General features: G+C 35.9%; 1 protein-coding gene across 1 annotated transcript in view; it reads right to left on the bottom strand.

Annotated features, from left to right (window-relative positions):
- The window catches only part of TMEM260 (transmembrane protein 260), a 28,056-nt gene extending 7,189 nt beyond the window's left edge, over window positions 1-20,867 (bottom strand). Inside the window, exons 1-9 of the mRNA XM_053475426.1 lie at window positions 20,799-20,867; window positions 19,998-20,210; window positions 16,109-16,140; window positions 14,977-15,128; window positions 3,182-3,359; window positions 2,581-2,694; window positions 1,387-1,566; window positions 518-558; window positions 105-191 (exon numbers count right to left, since the gene is read on the bottom strand). Coding sequence (XP_053331401.1) covers window positions 105-191; window positions 518-558; window positions 1,387-1,566; window positions 2,581-2,694; window positions 3,182-3,359; window positions 14,977-15,128; window positions 16,109-16,140; window positions 19,998-20,163 — 950 coding nt within the window. The 5' untranslated portion in view covers window positions 20,164-20,210; window positions 20,799-20,867. The remainder of the gene's footprint in view (window positions 1-104; window positions 192-517; window positions 559-1,386; window positions 1,567-2,580; window positions 2,695-3,181; window positions 3,360-14,976; window positions 15,129-16,108; window positions 16,141-19,997; window positions 20,211-20,798) is intronic.
- Between the last annotated feature and the right edge of the window lie 217 nt (window positions 20,868-21,084).

Genomic DNA, 21,084 nt, shown 5'->3' with positions numbered 1-21,084 from the left:
ATTTTTTTCTGTTCACTCACTTTGCATTTTCTTAATTGACTTTTTATTATTTCACACCTGACTAAAATGTTTATACGTGCAGTCATATGACATGAGATACATACCTTGATACAAAGCAAAGCAACAGGGCAAGGATGGCAAGACCCTGCGCCAGCAGAGAAATTTCTGTAGCCATATGATTTATTTGAAAACTGTGGGGGGGGGGATACAACATAATGCAACAACATATTAATGCTTTAAAATGTATTATATAATTTACCACATCACTAATATCATGAAAAAATTACATACATACTGTATGTTTAACAAATTAAGTGAAAGTTTGCATACTGCCCACTCCTGTAACCTCAAAATCAGCTTTGGAAAACCATATTAGAGTGGCATGCATTGCTTCTCTATAGTATCTTACATCTTTAAGGTGCGTCGGTTTGCTATTATTATTATTATTATTATTATTACAGGTGATGCAGCCCTGGATGTTACATTGCATTTATGTATTAAACAACAGTACACTTACATTAACATTTCAGCCATATTGGGTCCTGTTTCGGATTTTGCCTAGTAGAAAAAGAACAGAAAAATGTCACAGTGAAAACCATATCCCTAAGGCAAAACAACTAAGTTTGTATATAATACCAACAAATTCTGATATTTGCAACTGATGACCCAGAAATAAGAAACCAGAAGAACTGCAGACCTGTAATTCTGGCAAATATGGGTGAATTCACATGGTGGGGCTCTGCAGGAGGGTTGACATTTCAACTTACAAACTTAATTATGAACTGTGCTGGTCACAAAAAAGACTTGAGTCCAGTTAGTATAGGGAAATCTTGGCAGAAAACAAGAGAGGTGTAAAGATAAACCTGCTCAACAAATGCAACTCATAATTATAACTCATAATTATCACTATTAGAAGCTGTTAATGCATACATATAGGTAGAACTTAAGATCTATTAAATCAGATCTGTCACTTTTGCCAAATCCTACATTTTGACCCATTAAGTTATCCCTTCTTTGTTCTTAAGTTGCTGATCGTTGTTGATTGGTTCAGTTTTTCTAAAGGTGGAGGGGGAGAAAGGAAGGAGGTTCAGGGCAGGAAATTGATTATCTAATTAAAACCCCCAAAACAAAAATAGTGACTAGCAAACAAAAAACACAAGCAAGGCATTTGTCAAAATTATATTTAATTCAAAATTACTCCTAGTGCTAGACCTGTCCATCAGAGCGGAATATTTGGCATACGTAGGGGTTTCTGTCCACTCACTATATGTAGGTAATTAACAGATTACCCGCTTGAAGAGAAAACAACAGATGGAATTTCTGACCGTATTTCTTTCAAAGTTCCACTGAACTTCAAAAGTAACAAAAACTAGAAAAGCTGTTTACCAGACTGAACGTTCCATATTCCTCTCGAAGTAAATGAGTAAAGAATCCTTGAATCGTCGTCTGGTCTCCCCAAGTCCATCGAGCCTGATTGATCCTTGACGAGACAATTAGGTAAAAATACGGTACTAAGCCCATGAGAAAGAATGTTCCCGACTTCAAAACATAGCTCAAAGACAACTCCTGCACAAGAACATAGAGCGTGTTACCAATGACCCAGCAAGCTTCAATAGACTAAAAATATCACTTTTGAGTTTGACACACATTTACAGTTTATAAGAAGTTCCTACAAATACACTCAAATCTTTGGGGATTAGTAAGAAATTGCTTCAAATTGATCTCTTTTGCATGGCAGAGTAGAAATATGAGTGAAGCAAATAATATTAGTATGTACTCCAGAGTATCGTATTCCATGCATCTCTTCCGTTGAAATTACTTCATGATACGGCTAGGTAGAAGGCCTGCGAGGCTGAGATAAACCCCCACGTAAATTATTAAAAACTTGGCTGATGTCGCACTTTCTAAAATATCCGGTAGTCTCTTATCAACAAAATTAGGATAAGATTCCGTGTTTGTGTGTCTTAAGCCCGACAAATAGAATACAAAACTAAGGCAGGAAGCACTTTATAATTTTCAATATAATAATCCTCGGTATAACGTCAATGTCATTTAAACAGTTGTTTTCGTGGATAATACATGACTAAGATACAGATTAGCAGCAATAGCTTTTTGAATTTAAAGGGAAGTATATTTAGAAAAGCAATGCTGTGATATTACGTATGAGATCATGCAAATGCGTGTTTCTCTGTAAAATCATAGGCAATATAACTGTGATTTAGAAATGGTGGTGATACATATGACTTACTGGTCTACTCGGTAGCTGGTTTGGAATAATTAGAAAGCTATTGGACAGCCTAATCCCAACGTTTTCTTCTCTAAAGGTGAGGACAACTGTCCCCAAAATCATCCACAGTGAACATAACAAAGATCAAAGTATGAGTGAGCCAAGAAATATATGGAAAGCCAGGAGGGACAAAGTTTTTTTGAGGCCCTGCATTTTCTAGTTATGACCCTATCTGGTTGTCCAAAGGGAACAGCAAAGATTATTCCCAGAAGCAGCATTATTGTACAGAAAGCAACCGAATAATTCCATCCGCACATGCTGAAAAGGTTTAGGGATTTATATAAAATACAAACCTTTCGTTTGAACTGATGAAAAAGGACCCAGAAAACAATGCAGATAACATATAGGACAACGGTGTGCTGATTGCACAGACTGAGTCCCGACACAAAGGCCCCAATTTGCGAAATCTGAAAAAGAGTGGATTCGACCATTACCTGGGTACACAATGCATATTCATTTTTTTCTCTTAATACAGTCCAGCAAAAAAAACATACACTTCAGTTCAGCAACATGTACATAACTACCTTTTAACATTTTTTTGTATATTATTCTATGCTGTCTCACCATATAGATAGTATCTTGGTTTGCGCAGCCACCAATCATTCCCCCCTACGCTACCCTATGTGCATACATGTAATGGGTCAGGGATTGCTATTCCAGGTAGTTGGAGACGTGAGCTGGGAGATACGCCTACGTCTACTGGGTAATTTAAAAGGAAGAGTTATGACATCATAAACAAATGCTACAATTTTCCAGTAACACATGAGCCAGCTTCAAGGGTTGCTGGCCTAATAGAAACTGGTAACATTATCTTGCTAATTTAGTTCTTATGGTCCACCGTTACTTTTGTCCACTTAATATTGTCAGCATATAAATAAAAAAATATATTGTTACCTTTGATCTTTCCCTAGCATTTTTCCCTTTTCCAAACTCCACGGTGAGAGCCATGAGAAGCGCCACAAACATATTGTTGAGACTAAAAACCTCAGCTGCAATGGACCACTGCCATGTTAGACGGGAAAATGAAAACAACCCTGAAGCAAGGATTCCTGCCGCATATGAGCCAGAAAGCCTGCAAACACAGATAACATAAAATCTCCTTTAGCAACAAAATGGTGTATTTGTTATGCATTTTATATGATAGCAGCGAATATCACAAGCTACTGAGATCCATATAGCAGCTTGGAATGTAGTAGTTCCGCAAAGCTTACCGTGACAATATTAATAAGGAATGTGTAAAATAATAGTAAAGTACGACAGAATATGGAATACCCCTTTACCTATGGCATGCCACTAAAAGAGGTACAAATTAACATTTTAAGCTTAAAAAACGTGAAATCACAATGAAATTCAGGTGTTGTTCAAAAACCGGAGGACAAGGAAACAGCAAATCCTAAGAAGGGATAAAAAAATAAGAATAAAATTAACCGGACCCGGAGACTGCTTTAGATTAAGACGGCATCACATAACGTTGGCTTCCTTGCACATAACATAACCATCCCAATCATGAAGAGTTGTAGTGTGGGACCCGATGGGAATCATATCAGTTGGGGGTTATCATACAGTTGACAAATTCTCACAGTATACAAAGAACAAAAAAGAAATGTAAGAGAGGGGAACTCTAGCGCTTTCCGATGATAATAGGTGCTGCCCTACGAAATAAAGCTTGGTTGTATTTATTTTAAAAATAATCAAATAAAAAACTCAATTGCCTCTGCTCATTTAACCCTGAGAAAATGGATATCATGTAACATTAAGAATAAACGTGATAAAGCATATATTACATTTAGCTAAGATTTACCTAAAATAAAAATGTCCAGAGCGCTACACATATTACTATTATTTGTAGACCTATTATGTGTGCCTAAAAGCCATGTGGTGAGTGTGCTTAATTTCTTCCATAGTACTCCACTTGATGCTTAATGTGGCACTATGACTCCTCTCGAGGGTGCAGCTATTAACACTGGTACATCTCAGGACTGGTTCCCTGCCAGCGTTCACTTTCTTTGGTTACCTATGTACAAGGCGGATTCAACATACAAAAGGGGAACAAAACAAAGCAATGTCTATTAGCTACTGCATACAATATGATTACCAGTCAAAGGAAGCATTCAAGCAGGCTTTCTTTGGAGTGAAAAAAAATATATACAGGGAGACAAAGAAACTGTTCATAAATATCCCGGAAAAAAAAAAAAAATCATTAGAGAGAATCTATAGTTAAAAAAGAAAATGGTGATTTGTACTTTTAACCCCTTCAATGTTAAGGGTCTGGCCTTCGCTTTGTAAACAAAAATATATCTAAACCAAGACAAGGTTAGAATTACTGTCAATGAAGAGTTGTTTTATTTATTTATACCTGCATCGAGGCATCAAACACTGATAGTTCATTATATACGGTATATACTGTAAACATAATACATTTTGCACAACATTATTTATTTTATATTTATGTATTATTATTTATGTATTTATTTGTATATATTTATATTATATGAATTATATGAATTTCTTGGAAATATATTAAAATCACAATATTTTGGAAAGTAGCCTGTTTTGGCTTAATAGTGTCATACATATATGGTACCAGTACAGAGCAGAACAATATAGACAGATGATTATTTATATATATATATATATATATATATATATATATATATATATATATATATATATATATATATATATATATATATATATATATATACACACACTTTACTTATTACACTAAAATAATTGTTTTGTGGCCAATTTCCTATAGCTTTTAATGTCCCTTTAAATACCCTAATTAAAGTATTCATTCATACAAATTGCTCCAGCCACACAGCACCCGGCTCTGCACGATTAAGAGATAGACTTCTGACTCCACTATTGTTCAGTACAATAAATGGACAATAATTTACACTCATGTAGAACACATTTTAACCCAGATAAATTTGGGATTCCACTAAAATGTAGGTACAAATTTGACTCACTCTCCATGCTACAAAACATGTGTGCTACTTGCTTTTCTAACTACAATTTCATTTTAACATTCTAAATATTGAATTAAAAAACAGAAATACATGGGTCTGTTGGTACTTATTTTTACATTAAAGAAGGAATGGGTCTAAGAATAATTAAACAATAAACAAGACCGGGGATTTAATTTCCTTCTACTGCATGTATCTAACAGAATATAGGCATCCAGTGGGGTATTAAATGTATGCCGTTTCTCAAAAAGGAAAATTAAGATAAGAGGTCATAAATCACACCGCTATTGTTTATTACATCTGAAAGCTCATGCTGTTACAATTAAGGCAACGTGTTTGTGTATACCGCTTAGGAAAAATCCAACTCCCTCTTTCCGAAAAGCTTTGCGATAATCTGGAAAAGCACCGTATATTCTTAAAGTATTCTACTTAATTTCTGTAATTAATTACTCAAATCAGTATTTGTAATTTAGCATTTGTGTCCACCTACTCCCATTCCCATTAACGGTAAACTGGAGGTTGGACCCATTCTGCGCACAAGTAGCAGTGCCAAACTCAATCCATACATCATCCCTCCCATAAGGACCAGGAGGGGAGACCGCCAATGGACCAGTCTTGGGATGTTTCTAGTTATGTTTATAATGCATAATTATATTCTGACACGAGTCGCTCCTACTTGAGTTCTCATCCAAATCACTAAAATCATGGATGGCATTAACCTTTATAGGAGCTCAGATTGGGAAGTGTCATATCTGCTAATGAAAACATAACAATACATAATGCATAAACGCGCTATTGCTGAATTTTTTTAAAAAAAATCTTTAATAAATACATGAAAATGTTTGATTTAGCTAGCAAACACCAGCCCCCTTTCGAAATGGAATAGTAATTCTCCTGAGTGGCTGTTAAACAATACAGTTTATGAACTTTGTAAAAGAGCTAGTAAATACACCCATTACAAATTAGACATACGTGTACAGTAAAAGTAAAGTGCTAATGTATGTCAAAGTATTATTACTTCTTACATATATTTAAGGCATATGACAAGACGAGAATTGACAGACTAAGACAAACCAATACATTAGGTAGAGGGGACTCGGCTCAAAAGCTTACAATCTTGAGGGAATGAGGTGAGGACAAACATAAGCAATAGAGAAAGGTGAGAGGTAGTGTGGGGGGTTGTACTGGTGATAGGGAGGTTCTAGCAACTAAGCTGGTACGGCTTCTCTGAAGAAGTGGCTTTTGAGATTTTTCTTGACTGTTGGGAGGGTGAAAGCTGAAGGTTCAGTTCCAGAGATATGGGGCAGCCAGAGTGAAGTCTTGTAGATGGGAAAAGGAAGCTGCGATAAGTGAGGAGGAGATCCTTAGCCCGTGGGAAAAACAAAGATCGAGTAGGGATGTAATTTTTTTATATCTATGGAGGAGCAATGTTATGGAGGGCCTAATATGTTACAAATAATTTAAAATGTAAGGAAGATAAGCCTAGCAGCAGCATTTAAGACACACTGCAGTGGAGAGAGTTGAGACAGTGAATGCCAACCAGAAGAGTGTTGCAGTAGTCAAGACGGGAAATAAGGGAATTAACTAGTTTTTGTGGATTCTTGGTTGAGGAATGGGCGGATACGAGAGATGTTTTTTAGGTGCAACCGGCAGGATCTGGCGAGGGACTCAATATGAGGGATGAAGGAGAGGTTAGAGTCAAGGATGACCCCCAAGGCCTAGTTAGTAGGAGAGACATGTTGTTAATGGTAATAACAATAACTAATAACAATATAATTAATAATAATAATAAAGTAAATAAATTACAAATTTAATCAACCAATAAGAAGCACCTAAAAAATAACCACAAATGCATCTGTGCTACTTTCAGGTTTGTAAACCCATTCCTCATCTGCGCTAAACACTTTGTTGTTGTCATACCCAACTTTTTTATTAAATGGAGGACTACTAAAAATAACAGGTGATATCAGTGATAACATGATTAGAAAAGAATGTGAACATACAGGCTGGACTGATATCTGCCAGTATGAATAGTTGGATCCTACCTGTCACAGTGAAACTCATTGTCAAGTAGGGCATAGTCCACGCTAAAGATTTGTATATGTTGTATGTTGACAAAAGTTTATTGAAATGCATTCATTGTAAACATTTTCTAACAAGTTCTCCCAACAGTACAAATATATTTCTGAAAAAGTACAAAAAAAAAAAAATATATATATATACACCGGTACTCTAAATTATAGGTATCAGCACCAATAAGAATGGCATTATAATGCTCAGGTTCAAGCAGGTAATCCTTAGTAGACAGAAACGGTCCCGGTGAAACTATGAACTCTTCAACCACTTTTCTCACCCTACAACAAAATGTTTGAGATACCAAGTAAATATAATAGTGGTTTGGGAACAGCCAACTGTTGCGTTTCGGAGAAACTGTAATAGAATTTTTGGATCATAGCTATGAAGTGCACCCAGTTGTCTATTATGGAGGGGTTATGTTTGTGCTCTTCCAGTACCAGTAATCTGCAAGTAATCTCTGTTGACACTGATAATGCAGCCAACGATAATCAACTGTCTGTTACTTTTCACTTAATATCAACTAAGAAGAAGGTTAAAGTGTGAACAACAACAATAAGGTGTCTCCGACTCAGAAAGGAACCACCTAACACTCACTACTATTGAAAGTTCCTTCATAGTAAGGGACAGCACACCCATCACAGATTGTGTTAAAATGCACAGGGTTCTTAAAGCCTTGAGAACTGCTACCCACCATCAGTTTATAAGGAAATCATATATTTGCATGGCTGGCTAACACCTAATAATTGTGTTATGATTCCTTTACCTTTTTTAGTTCTACCCAAGAAAGAACTCAATGTTCAAGAAGTGATATCCATTCACCGAACAAATAAAAGTTAGCCATTACTAAAATTCTTTATCCAGTTCATTTATTTTCTTAGCTGATCCCAGGAGCTACTGAAGAAACTTGTCAGATATTTAATCAACTATGTTAAACACATCTTATCTATCCCTTTTAGCTAGTTACCATACATAAACTACCATTATGTTATAGATCCAACTTGGAGAAATAACATATGCATACAACAGTGTGGACAACCGAGTGGGGAGGGTTGACTTGTATTTATTGATGAAGATTACGCATTAACAATAATACACAGAAATATAATACGGTCGGGCCATTTAAACATGCATGGGGCATTTGGCTCCTGAATCTAAGGCCATACCAAGGTCTGAGATCTTTACAGCAGGGGAAATTGCCAGAATAGATGGTTATTGTCTGCCATCAAATCCTATGTTTCTATGACATTTAAACTTGTTCTTTTGCATGTTATAAAAATAAAATTAAAAAAGGCAAAAGGCAGAATTTTTTACATTGTACATTCAGGACATCATAGGTTTCCTTATGGCCCATGGGTACTTGGATAAAAGCCATACCGAGTTCCTAAAAGGAATGCAAACACAAACTGATAAAGACATCCAATATAAGCTCACACCACAAAAATGAGTATGGCACTGGGCAAGGAAATATAGCCCAAAATATGTTTTTGGTTTTAAGTGTTAATACTGGCTTCTATCCAAATAAACAAGGAGCAACCGTCTACACTATTCAACGTCATCTGAACAATTGGTTACTCAGTACATACAGTATATGCTCCATCCATGCTCACACAATGGGTGGATTGAATATTATCTTTTCTAGAAAATAAAATCAGCCTCAATGCTTTATAATATCGGAATATTGCCTACTCCCCTTAAGCCATAATATTATTTCAATTACAACATTCCTTTTAAACAGTAACAAAATAGGTTGAAAACCATGGCTGAAAAAAATATATAGAAAACTGTCATTTTTACCCTTTGGGTCAGATTTACAACCACAAACAGCATAGCAAATTCTGAATTAGCCTAGAGAAATAATGTTATTTATATAGTAGTAATTAAAAAAAAATCTTTTCAGAAATGTGTGCATTTACATCCATTACCACGATAAATAATGTGCAGTTCCAGCAGCAAAAAACTCTGCAGGGAACGGATTTAGCAATTTAAATGTTTTATAAGTTTTTGTAATTGAGGAAACTTTTGATAATCTGACATTTCTTAAAACCACTTATTAGAAATTATGCAGCACAGTGGCTGTGGAAATATGAGCTCACTTCACAATTATAAAGTCAGGCTGTGTAGCCCTGTTCTATTGTATGAACTGGCATAAACCCCATGGCGGACTATCAGCTAACTGGCAGGCAGGGGGCTGTGCTATTCAGACTGAAAGATACAAGCTTCAGGGCAAAAACCTGGCAGCTCCCATCTGACCCTACAATCCCCTACTGATGACAGCTCCAAGCTCCATAGCAAATTAGGCCCTCTCATATTACAATTGGAGAAGACAGATTCCATTAGCAGTATCTGAAATTGAGTGGAGAGCTGTGCCGTTATCAGACTTGACTCATAAGCACTGCTATTAATCACGGCCATGATAGCATTTATACATTTCAGCTATCTGCATCCACTGTGATATTCTGCTACAAAGGGTTGATGGGACTTAGGAAACCGAACAATGGAGCTTTTCGGGAAAAGCAGAGTAAATCAAGAAAGTCTATGACTTCCGCACATTCTGAAGGGATTGCGGTTTACATAAATTTTCTCCCAATTGGAGACTGAGCTCTTCCTCATCTTACACATGGGATTTAGTTGTCACTCAATGGTAACAGCTGTGAAAAGGTGAAGCGGCCCACCGCTCGGAATATTGCCTTTCCTTTTAAAGCAATTAACCCATGAGCAGGAGGATACCTGGTGATATCAAAGGGATTAGGCTAGGCACTGCTTTATTAACATTTTCTTGAACTAATTTTAACTCCAGCTAGCTGTCAAAAAAGACTTCCTATTTCTAAAGAGTTTGTATACTATTTTTTTTTTCATTTGTCAAAGTGAAGTCTTGCTATCAGCATGCAGAGTTGAATTTAAAATATTATGCAAATGAACCAAGCTTTTAATGCATTCAAAAGAATAATTGCAAACTTAATACAGACAGGATAAAAATGATTAGTCACATTGAAACTGAAGATATTCTTCTTAACAAGTTATTATTTATAAGCATAATTTCTGCAAATATGTTACTGCTATTAACCTGTTATTATTAAGAGGTGTTTTATTAAAAAAAACAAAACATTAACTTATTTTATGTCGTATGCCAAACTAAAGGTGCAATTGTCCCTAATCTGCTGAATTTAATAATTTTATAACTAAATGTAGCATTTGAAACATCATTCTTAGTATTGTCGAATGCCCAAATCCTTCACTAGAAATGATTCCTTAATTAAGTCAATTTTGTTATTGATTTATAATTTATCTTGATGCCATGTGAAAAACCTTGATTTATATGCTATTTTTGTAATTGAAGGCTCATAGAAAGAACAGAATGACAGATATGCTAACGTTTATTTGCCTACATACATACTACAGAGTGCAATTAATGTTTTGTGTAAATGGAACAGCACCCTTAATTAAGACCTATATTATAAATCCAATTAATATTCATACGCGCCAATAAAACCACCAATAACATTGTTATTTAAGAGAAACACAGGTTGATGTTAGCAACTACATATTCTCAAAAGAAAAACCACTCTTTTTCACATTGCTTTTACTGGAGTTCATTACTTTAAGTTTATTGTTGATAAAATGAATGTAAGTTTTTCTGTTTATCCCCTACAAATACTATTATATAGGATTACGAGAGAAACACGTAGAAAATAGTAAAAATGTGTTTAATTTTAAAAAAAATCAACATTATTATACAATATTTATTAGGACTGCTCCATAGAACACATTTTTTTTTTTGGTTTGTTTTCCAATCAAGAAAAAATATTATGCTATATGTAAACAGTAAAAAATAAAGATCAAATCAAGAAATGCCAATCAACTAGATTAAAAAATAGTGATACTTGATAATATGTTTCTAGGTGAAATATATTGCCTTGTATATTAATGCATTTAAATGTAACACTTTGAAATATTAAACCTTTGCCACTGATTGTAACATTAAGGATTAACCTAATATAGACAGTATCAAATATATAAAATTAACAATAAAAAACTGTTGCTTATAATATATATATACAGAAGGATTATCTGTTTGATGCAAACAACCCTTTAAAGGCTACAAAACTGTAGGATAGATACCTATTTTGCTACGGTGAAGCAACAAACATCTGTTAGAAGCCGGTTGCCGTACCATATGATAAAACAATTTTTTTATAATCCTTCACTGTAAGGTCTAAAGCAAACGTGCCCACTGGTGCATTTATGTTCACAGTAAAAAAGGTTCCAGGGGTTAAGTTCAGGTCACAAGACAAATTAAATTGTAACAACTCAGCTGACATTGTATAATGTCTTCTTCCACTCAATCAATAGGGCACCGTTAGCACTATTACCATAGAGATGGCTTGTTCTTTACCGAGGGCTGTGTTTTGTTTGACAAGACTGATTTGCCACTTGAACTGTGATGTTCCCTAAGGACATGTACTTCATCAATTATTTGTATTCTGCATATTAAAACATTTTCATATTTAAATCTGCGGGCTACATAGCGTGCTCAATTGTTGGTAGATTAGACAAAAGAAGGGCTTTCAGATTTGGCAAATTACCGCAGATTTGAACAGAACGCTTAAGAGCAATTTCAGTTTCACACAAATATTTCTATGGTTGCAAGAAAATATAAAGCTTGTGATTTTTTCTTTACCGAGACATGATGGTATATTCAGAAATGTGTTTTTCTGTATAATTTCAATAGCGTTTATTATACACAAAAAAAGTATTTATATTGTACACAGCGTTTACATATAAACGCATAACACCAGTATGTATATCAGGAGGATCACCCCAATATATTATTCTGAAATGAATACATCTGATATAGCACTTATGCGGTACACATTTTGATATAAGCTATGCCCTACTTTGTGCAGCGTGAAGGAATTAGAAATTGTTTGTATCTTGCACAATAATCCTCTCAAATACGGGTCAGACGAAGGTTAGGAGTCTGAAAAAATGTTCACATCAAAGCAAAGCAAGGTTAACAAAATCCCAGGAACATGTGATTCAAGTTGTTTTCTTTTTGTGATGGTTAGCGATCAAGAAAAAAAAGGGGGGGGATAAAATATGTACTTTTGCTTGTAGAAAGTGCACCAGCCCTGTTTGACGGAAGTCGATGATGGCCTACACCTCGACTGACATTCCTGTGACACACAACTTTCTCGAAGGACATTGCACAAACATAGCTTGAGATATACCAGTACACAAACAAAATACAAACACAAAAACAGAAAAATATTTTATCATTGCCTTCATAAATCCATAAATCCGTCACTCCCTGAACATAATGAAAACCCTACAGCTCTCCGACACTGAACGTTGGATTCAATTAAATCCACCCTATTAACATTATAATTGTTTACCTACAAAGTTTTACATGTAATGGGATGATGTGTATAGACACATATTGATAATTCCCAAATCTTATCACTATGACCCCTTGTGTCATGTTTTTTTTTTAATCTACAGGACTGTGGGGTGGGTCAGTTTATTGCACTCATTACTACCAGCTGTGGCCCCTCTGCTCAGGAAGAGCCCAGGTGAACAGGTTCAGACCAAAAAATCCTTCCCCTGTCTAGCTAAAAACAGTAAATTAAAGCTGGCGTACCTTACATTTTTATATAGCTAAGGAATCACAGATCACAGGAAATACAGGAAGCACATATAAATTTGGGTTTTTTCAATAAAAAAAAAGTCATCCCGCTCTTTCCATATTAAGTTACCCATTCCGAGTATTCAGCTACTATTTTATCACCTCTTGCCTCTCCTCATTTTCTATACTCCTTTTCCAATCCCACAGCCCACATTTCCTTTCCTCTTTTTCAATTTCTCTATATTTTTTCACTTTCATGCCTTCTTTTTTTAAAGGAACTTGCACGTCTTCCATGGCTCCCCAAGCCCACCCAACAGCTATTGCTTTTACGATGCCCAACATACATATAGCACTGATGGAATATAGACGCTAAAGACAAATGGGTTTCTATTACGCATGTGAAGCTTGTGATGGTAGCAAGGAGCATCATCAGTCAACAGAACTCTTCTGAGACAGTTTGATATGACCAACAGAAAATGGCTAAGTAAAAACTGGGTGTATTTTCAATTTAAGGACCAGTGATAGGATGTCGTCTATACTGAATGTACTAAAATTCTATTGGGCCAATATAGTGTTATACAGATGAGTAATGTTTAATGCCAAAGGACAAACCCCAAAACTGTGTACATGAAGAACACAGTTGTCTGCACAAATTCTAATCTGCAACACTGTAAACCTCTACCAGCCTTCTAGTGTTAGGCTAGACACCTTTTTAACATTTTATTTATATTTACATGGTTAACAGAGATGAACTCTCTAAATAACATCTAATAAAATGACTTTTATGGTTCAATAGCAGCCAAATTTACAAAATATTTATTTGGAGAAGTACGCATTTCGGTTGATGAAAATTTCTGGTGCGCTTTTTAGTTATCCATCAGTAGAAGGCATTCTTATTTTACTGGGTGGTCAGGTTCAGATGAAGTTTAAAACAAAAGTTCACAGAGATCTACTTTCATGGGTCAGAAACGGTACACATCAAAAAGACCATGAAAAAGCAGTCACCTTAGCTCACAGGTCTGCTCTGCAAAAAAGTTGATACCATCAAAGCCAAAATCTCAATTATAAAGCTTGGCTGATGTAGCCGAAAGAGCATCTTCATCTTCATTTCATAATTTTTTTAACTAGATGTGGCAATTGTATTTTTTTTGTTCGGTTCTGCAGTATATGGAAATGTGTGGGAGTCAAATTATGCATACATAGCAGCATGCAGAAGTCTAATCTGTCTTCGTACAACAATATAAATACAACTGAGTCATATAGCAGAATATTAGTCTTTGAAATGAGACTAATTTATTAAACCTCATTATGTACTCGGTTTGCAGGGGCGAAAACATCAACAATTAAACATAATTATACTTTATGAAGGTATTTACTCGAAAAAGAACGTATGTTTGGGCCACAAAACCATGTGAAGAAAATATAGGTTTTAAGGAAAAGTAATTACATTTTTTTGCAGGCATCGTCAGTGAGGCAAATATTGCTAACGTGCCACCAAGCCAGGAGCAGAGTAGCTTGATAGAGTTTCACCCAAAAATAATATACAGAGGAAGACGATGGATAGAATGAATCCAAAGGAACAGTCAGAGCTAGAAACAAATATATATGACTGTTCCTATAACTTACATTTTACAATGTTTTTGTCATTTAGTCATTTCAGGGCTTACATTGAGTTGGTTTTTAGCAGCCACAATGAGAAACAAAACTTTTTCATTTTGTTCTGGCAACTAGGATTTTTCCGGCAATCACAGATGCAAACACACATACTTGTATTATATGCTTGCATCTGGAGTGCTGGACAAACCCTATTGCCAAAGAGCTATGGCTCTCAATACATTGCTCCTGGCGTGTAACTTTTGTAGTACTTGGCTGTAACTGCATCGACCAGTATGCATGGATGCTCGGGCAGCCCGTTACCGCTGTAGTGCGTGTGAGATTTCCTTATCATGAACTAAACGCATCATAAAACCATACATGGAAATCAACCGCAAACAATACAAGATGAAGTAAAAGAAAGCTACCTGGATGTTGTGTGAAACAAGAGAGATGATGCAATTGCTCCAAAAAGACCACACAGAAGATTCACACGGTAGGCGATACTACCCCATGGTACAAATATCATGACCAATTTGGCCAGCAAGGTAAACAGAGGGTAACCAGGAGGGTGGGCAACCTAGCAAAAAAGGATAAAAAGAACCATCAAGTTACAACAAGGGCGATGATGCAATATTTTGTAATACAATAAAAAGTTGGATAGTTCATACATTCAACATTGGGTGGGCTGGTCAATGTTTCATCTTGTCTAGCTGTCTAGGAGTCTCCTGTATTAGCTAGTAAACACTGGCATTAATTGTCAACACCTTTACAGCTCTATTAGATAAAAATAATCTCCCGATATATATTGTCTGTGTTGACGGCATCACAGGAGGAAGAGGAGGCTACGGTATCAGCCTCCTACTAGAACGTGGGATGAAAGGTGGGCTTTAGATGGACTTCAGGTGATTAATGATCAAACATCAAGATATATATTCAAAGCATTGTGGTATATCATACAGAAAAGTAATTCTTATAAACAACATGTAATTTGCTTACATTTACGGGTTGTTTTTTTAAAAATAGCTGAACAGCCTATGTTGGCGTGAAGAGCTTCTGAATTTTTGAACTTTGGAGACTTTAAAAACTAGAGTCCTCGTTCCATCTTTATAAAAGTTTGTAAAAATCTAGTTTACTGAAAAGGCCCATTGTCTACAAACCAATATTGAGTAATGTGAAGACCACACTGCCTTCAGATTAGCGCTGCGCAAGCAGCCTTGTCGATTTAGCTAAACGGATCATGCCACCATAATAAAGTTTATTAAATAAAACTTGTTAAAAACTGTTAACACGATTTATTTCATTCTCCCAAGCTTAGACTAAAAAAAAAAAAAGGTTCATAATAAGACATTCCACTTTATGTACAGTAAATGCTCTGCTTTATAATTTGGTTTAATTGGATTTAAAATTTAAAGTAAATTGTCACATACTGTACTTATAAGTTAGTAAAACTGAGGTTTGAAAATAAATTAATCTACTTTGCTCCATGCTTAATTAAACTTGCCTAATTCCTAAAACTGTTAATGAGAGCATTGATTAAACAATAAAATGAATACTTACTCCAAGCTCATAGGCGGCTGTGATCAGCTCCCCTGTGAAAAAATAATGTAAAACCAATAATTACCATTAGGGAATGACCCTCCTCCAAAGTTTTCCAAATTCAAAAGGCTTGCACTGGGATTTTGCATTAATTTCACTCGATAAAAATAAATCTACTGAGATTTAGCAGCATGAAATTCTCAAAGAAAGTCCGCCCACTTCAGATTTCATTTAGCAAAGTAATTATTAAAAATAAGGTGTATTTTATTTACATTTCCACTGAAGAAAATGTAAAACGGCAAGAAAAAGCCAAGATTCTCGGTTTATACATATACACTAACAAACACACAAATAATACCTGCGAGATAAAGTATAGATTGGTTATTTATACTTATATTTATATATATTGATATATCCTTTTTTCCAGGAAAAAAAATAAAATAGTATATTCATCACATTCTATTTTATAGAAAAATACTGTACATTTATATAAATGTAGAATAATCTTGTGCATGATTCCTAATGCTGTTAATTTTAATAAATACATAATTTAAATATTAAACTTATTTTATTTCACTTGGATATTTAGCTATTTTTAACTCAGACACAAAAAAAAACAAAAAAATAAAGCAGTTTACATATTAAGGTAATTTATAACCATGTAATCCTTCAATTGTGCTCACCCAAATTATACATCTTTTTGTATTCTATGCAGCTTTCTTTTAATTGTAATATTCATGTATACAACCCACAATTCTGTATGTAAAAAATAATAATAATAAAAATTGAATGCCAATGTTTGTTTTTGTATACAATAATTGTAGCTGCTACTTGTTTACTTGCCCCGAATACAGGAATATCTCACATGGCTATTGTTATTTCAGCTATTTTTGGCAAATGTTTAATATGCCTGTTTTTCCCCCCTAATTTCTAATCAGATACAAATGCCCCAAAATGTACGCAGCTACTTCTCCAAATATACACACACTTATATTATATTTTATTAATACAGCGCCAACAATTTACGCAGCACTTCTTACACTACATATATTTAAAGGGTATGATGAAACTAAAATCGACAGACTAAGACAAGCCGATACATTAGGTAGAGAGGGTCCTCGCCAGCTTAAACACATACATACTCGTGTATATTTATATATATATTTTATAAAGCTTTAATGATGGAAGGGATAAAGGGCAATCAACTAATTACAATGTGACAAAACATTGTGTGCAAGAGGAACAACAAGAAAACAAGGTGCTCTGCGTAAATATATACTTTTTTTTTTAAGGCGGTCCAAACCTTATGAGCTTACATTTAGTTGTGATATTGGAGCATTACAAAGCAAATTACAGCTCATGGAGTGATTGCTGAGAACATCGTGATTTGAACCTGTTGTACAGACAGAACAGTAGCGCAGGCACTAATTACCCATAAGCCTGGGAGGTAACTGCAGCAACACCAGACTCTTAATGTAAGCAAACAATGCACCGGCAACAATTTTCTCTGAGGGCTCTTTCCAGGTAACGTATTTCCAGGCAATGGTAATTATGAATTATTGAAATAAATGTAATGTTAATCATTACCACTGAAAACACAAAGGTGTCTCAGCCTTTTATACTCGGTGAATATTGACATACAGTAATATTTTTTTACAATATTAAAGCTGTTATATTCACTGTCATTTGCTGCAAATCAGTCACGCTGTATACAACAAAGCTCCGTCCGAAGAAGAGGAAAGTGAACGGGAAGTTCATAAACTCCATGTGAAGTCACTGGATATTGCTTTTGAGATAAAAGTAACATTTGGTATTTAAATCTTATTACAGTCTGTGAGGAGACTCAACGTTCTTTGAATTGTCCCACTGGTCAGGGAACGTGTTCTTTTAAAATGTCTCCGCTGGTACTTAACAGTCACAGTTTAATAGGCAATTATTATAACACACAAAGCATAAGAGAAATTTCACTTTTTTACTTTTAAGAGTGGATTTATAAAAAAAAAAAATCTAATACATGATATATATATAAATAAACATATATAATTAAATATTGTAATTACATTTTTTTTAATTACAAGCTCCCTTTAGCATTGAAAACTATGTTTTTTTTATATATTTTTTATACATACACACACACGTTACGCATACGTATAACATATACTGTATTTGCTCGGTTATAAGAAGAACCCCCCCCCCAATTTGAATATTTAGGAAAAAAGAAAAAGCCTGAATATAAGATTACCCTATAGGAAGAAAGTTTTACTAGTAAATATTAATTCACATGTTAACTGTTATTATTTTTTAATAAAACTATGATTGAGAAAAATTCATTTTTCAGCATACTGTTCAGACGCCCCTGTGCAAGTGTGGAAAGCCCTGCCATTGCATTCAATGGGATCGCTTTGCTGCCACAGTAAAGTGTCCCTTTAACATATATACCGTATTTTGCTCAAATATAAGACGAATACCTAAAATGCCAGAGAGGATGATTCTCCGCAGCGCTGCAGGGGACCTGGGTCCTCCTCTCTGGCAGCCGGTGAACGCCTGCGCGATGCGTGTAGACAACCTCTGCTGCTGCCAGACGCTTCCGCTGGGGCTTCTATGACAGAGCACCATAAGGTCATGTCACGCCGGCGCTCGGTCATAGAAGCCCCAGTGGAAGTGCCGGGCAGAAGTGGAGGTTGTCTGCACATCGCGCAGCCATTCACCGGCTGCCAGAGAGGAGGATCCAGGCCTGTGACACAGAAGCATGCACTCATAGGTTGTTGCTGTAGAAACTAAAAAAGCTTGTGTGGTTTTTATGTGATTAAATAGAAAAGAATCTAATGATAGATCTATAAATATTTATTAGCTTATTATTATCGTGTAGAGGCTATTTTTCAATGTACAAGATCCATAGATTTGCAACATCTCAGCGTTGAGTTCATATTCATTAGCCAAGCTTAGTGGAACACTGAATACCCCACTGCAATATTCCATACGCAAATGCATTAATATTTTGAACCATTAAATGCCATTAAGATGGACAAGATATTTCCAGAAAAAACAATGGTTTATATTGATTGTTCACATCCAGCATTTGATAGGTTGAAAGTTCTTGACAGAAGAGTAATGGCAGGCCCTGACTAGCCATCGGGCACACTGGGCAAATGGCAAAGGAGCGCCAGCTTACAAAACCACTCTGAGTGGCCAGTGGCTGGATAGGCCTGACTGTATGCTAGGTGACCATAAAAAACGTGCAGCTGTGCATAACCAGCCGTTGGCCGCATGCTGTAGAGTTTGTGGCTCTGTTGGCCACAGAGAACCACCCCAGCAAAATGTCCTGCAGAAGATGTGTTCGGCCAACAAACAAGTCCCCGCATGTGATGAACTCACCTCTAGTCAACTCCAGCACGGGCTCTAATGAAGGCTGCATACTGGAGTCTGTTCAGTGAGCAGGTGTAAAGTCCTCCCATTGATTGGAATGGGAGAACGTCCTGTCACTGATTAGCAGCTTGAAGCTGTCAATCAGTGGCAGGAAAGTGCTTCTACTCATTACAATGGGAATACTTTCCTGCCACTGATTGGCAGTTTCAAGCAGCAACAACAAATGTCATATCATGGAAGCAGAGGACAGCTTTTGCAGCATGGCTACAACTTCCGTGTGAGGTAAGTGCTTAATTTTTTAGTTTTTTTATTTAATTTTGGAAGAATTTCCTTGGTTTGGGCACCAGGAGAAAACTCTTATTTTTATTGAAGAGACATTTCAATTCTTCTTTATGCTGTATGAACTTGTGTTATAAAGGATTCACGTTGAGCTTACTGAAATAAGGCATGCCCCTCCTTCCCCCCAGACAGAACCCCATTCCCACCAACATCTTTAACTATGCAATAAAACCTTTCAATAAAGCCATGCTACTTGTTCATTTACCTGAGTCCCCACCAGGTACGGATGGATGCAATGTTTTAAGATATACTGCAGAAACACACGTGAATACAGCGAGACTGAAAAGTCCAGGAGAGTGGATGGCTCGCTCGCCAGATGTTTTGCAGAAGGTAACATCAGGTTCCATAGACTTTGTTTTTCCAGTGGCCATTGCGAGTTACACTAACCAAGGTCGACCTTCCTGCTACACCGAGACCACTAGAACAAACAGTGGGAAACGTATTTACCTTTAGACAATACAAAATAAGCATAATCACTCATACGAATACCAAGTGACATAATTGCTTTCGATAACTGTAAAATACAAATGTTTCCTTAACTCCCAAGTGTCCCTGTTTAGGAGGGGCAGTCGCTCTTTGGGACCATAACCCATTTGTTCCTCGTTCTAGCCTTGTTGTCCCTCAAGAGCACAAGTAAATGTACACTATGAGCAATGTTGGTCTTGCACCGTTTTCTACAGATCCTGATGTCACAATAACGTATATAGAAACAACACAATGCATTTAGAAATTGATTTGTTTAAATAAAGCACATTCTTCATCTATTATATACAAGGCATTTACAAAGTTACAAAGTCTCAATAAAGCCTTTACCAAACTTCTAACCACACCCCTTGAAACAAAGGTATCTCCTATTTGAAATGCTTGCTGGTGTGCAGTTCTTTGTTAAAAAAAAATACTGTTCTTCCTGCAGCTACACGGTTAACCAGCTCGTTGGTTAAAGCAGCCTTCAGATGGAGACATGGCTGCAATAAATACACTACAATCACAAGCAGAGGAGACTTACAGCATCAGTACAATAACAGAGCTCTTTCTGTCACATGACTCCACTCTCCATGCTTCCTGTAGGTCACATGATCTGTTGTCTGGGATGCAGCGTCTGTTCCTCCTACTGCTTGTGACTTTACGGTGTCCTCAGAGGACCAATATTCCTGCAGCTTGTACAGCTCACCTCTCATAGATCGTGGGAAATGATGGAACTAATTGTTAATGTACTCTTCCAAGGGAAACCTGGAATCAAAGTGCGATATGAGCAGCCTGCACACAACAAGAGAGGCTGCTTATGTCTTTTA

The sequence above is a fragment of the Spea bombifrons genome, chromosome 9 (assembly GCF_027358695.1).
Source record: "Spea bombifrons isolate aSpeBom1 chromosome 9, aSpeBom1.2.pri, whole genome shotgun sequence".
NCBI classification, from domain to species: domain Eukaryota; kingdom Metazoa; phylum Chordata; class Amphibia; order Anura; family Pelobatidae; genus Spea; species Spea bombifrons.
This window is presented reverse-complemented; position numbering and strand designations above follow the sequence as displayed.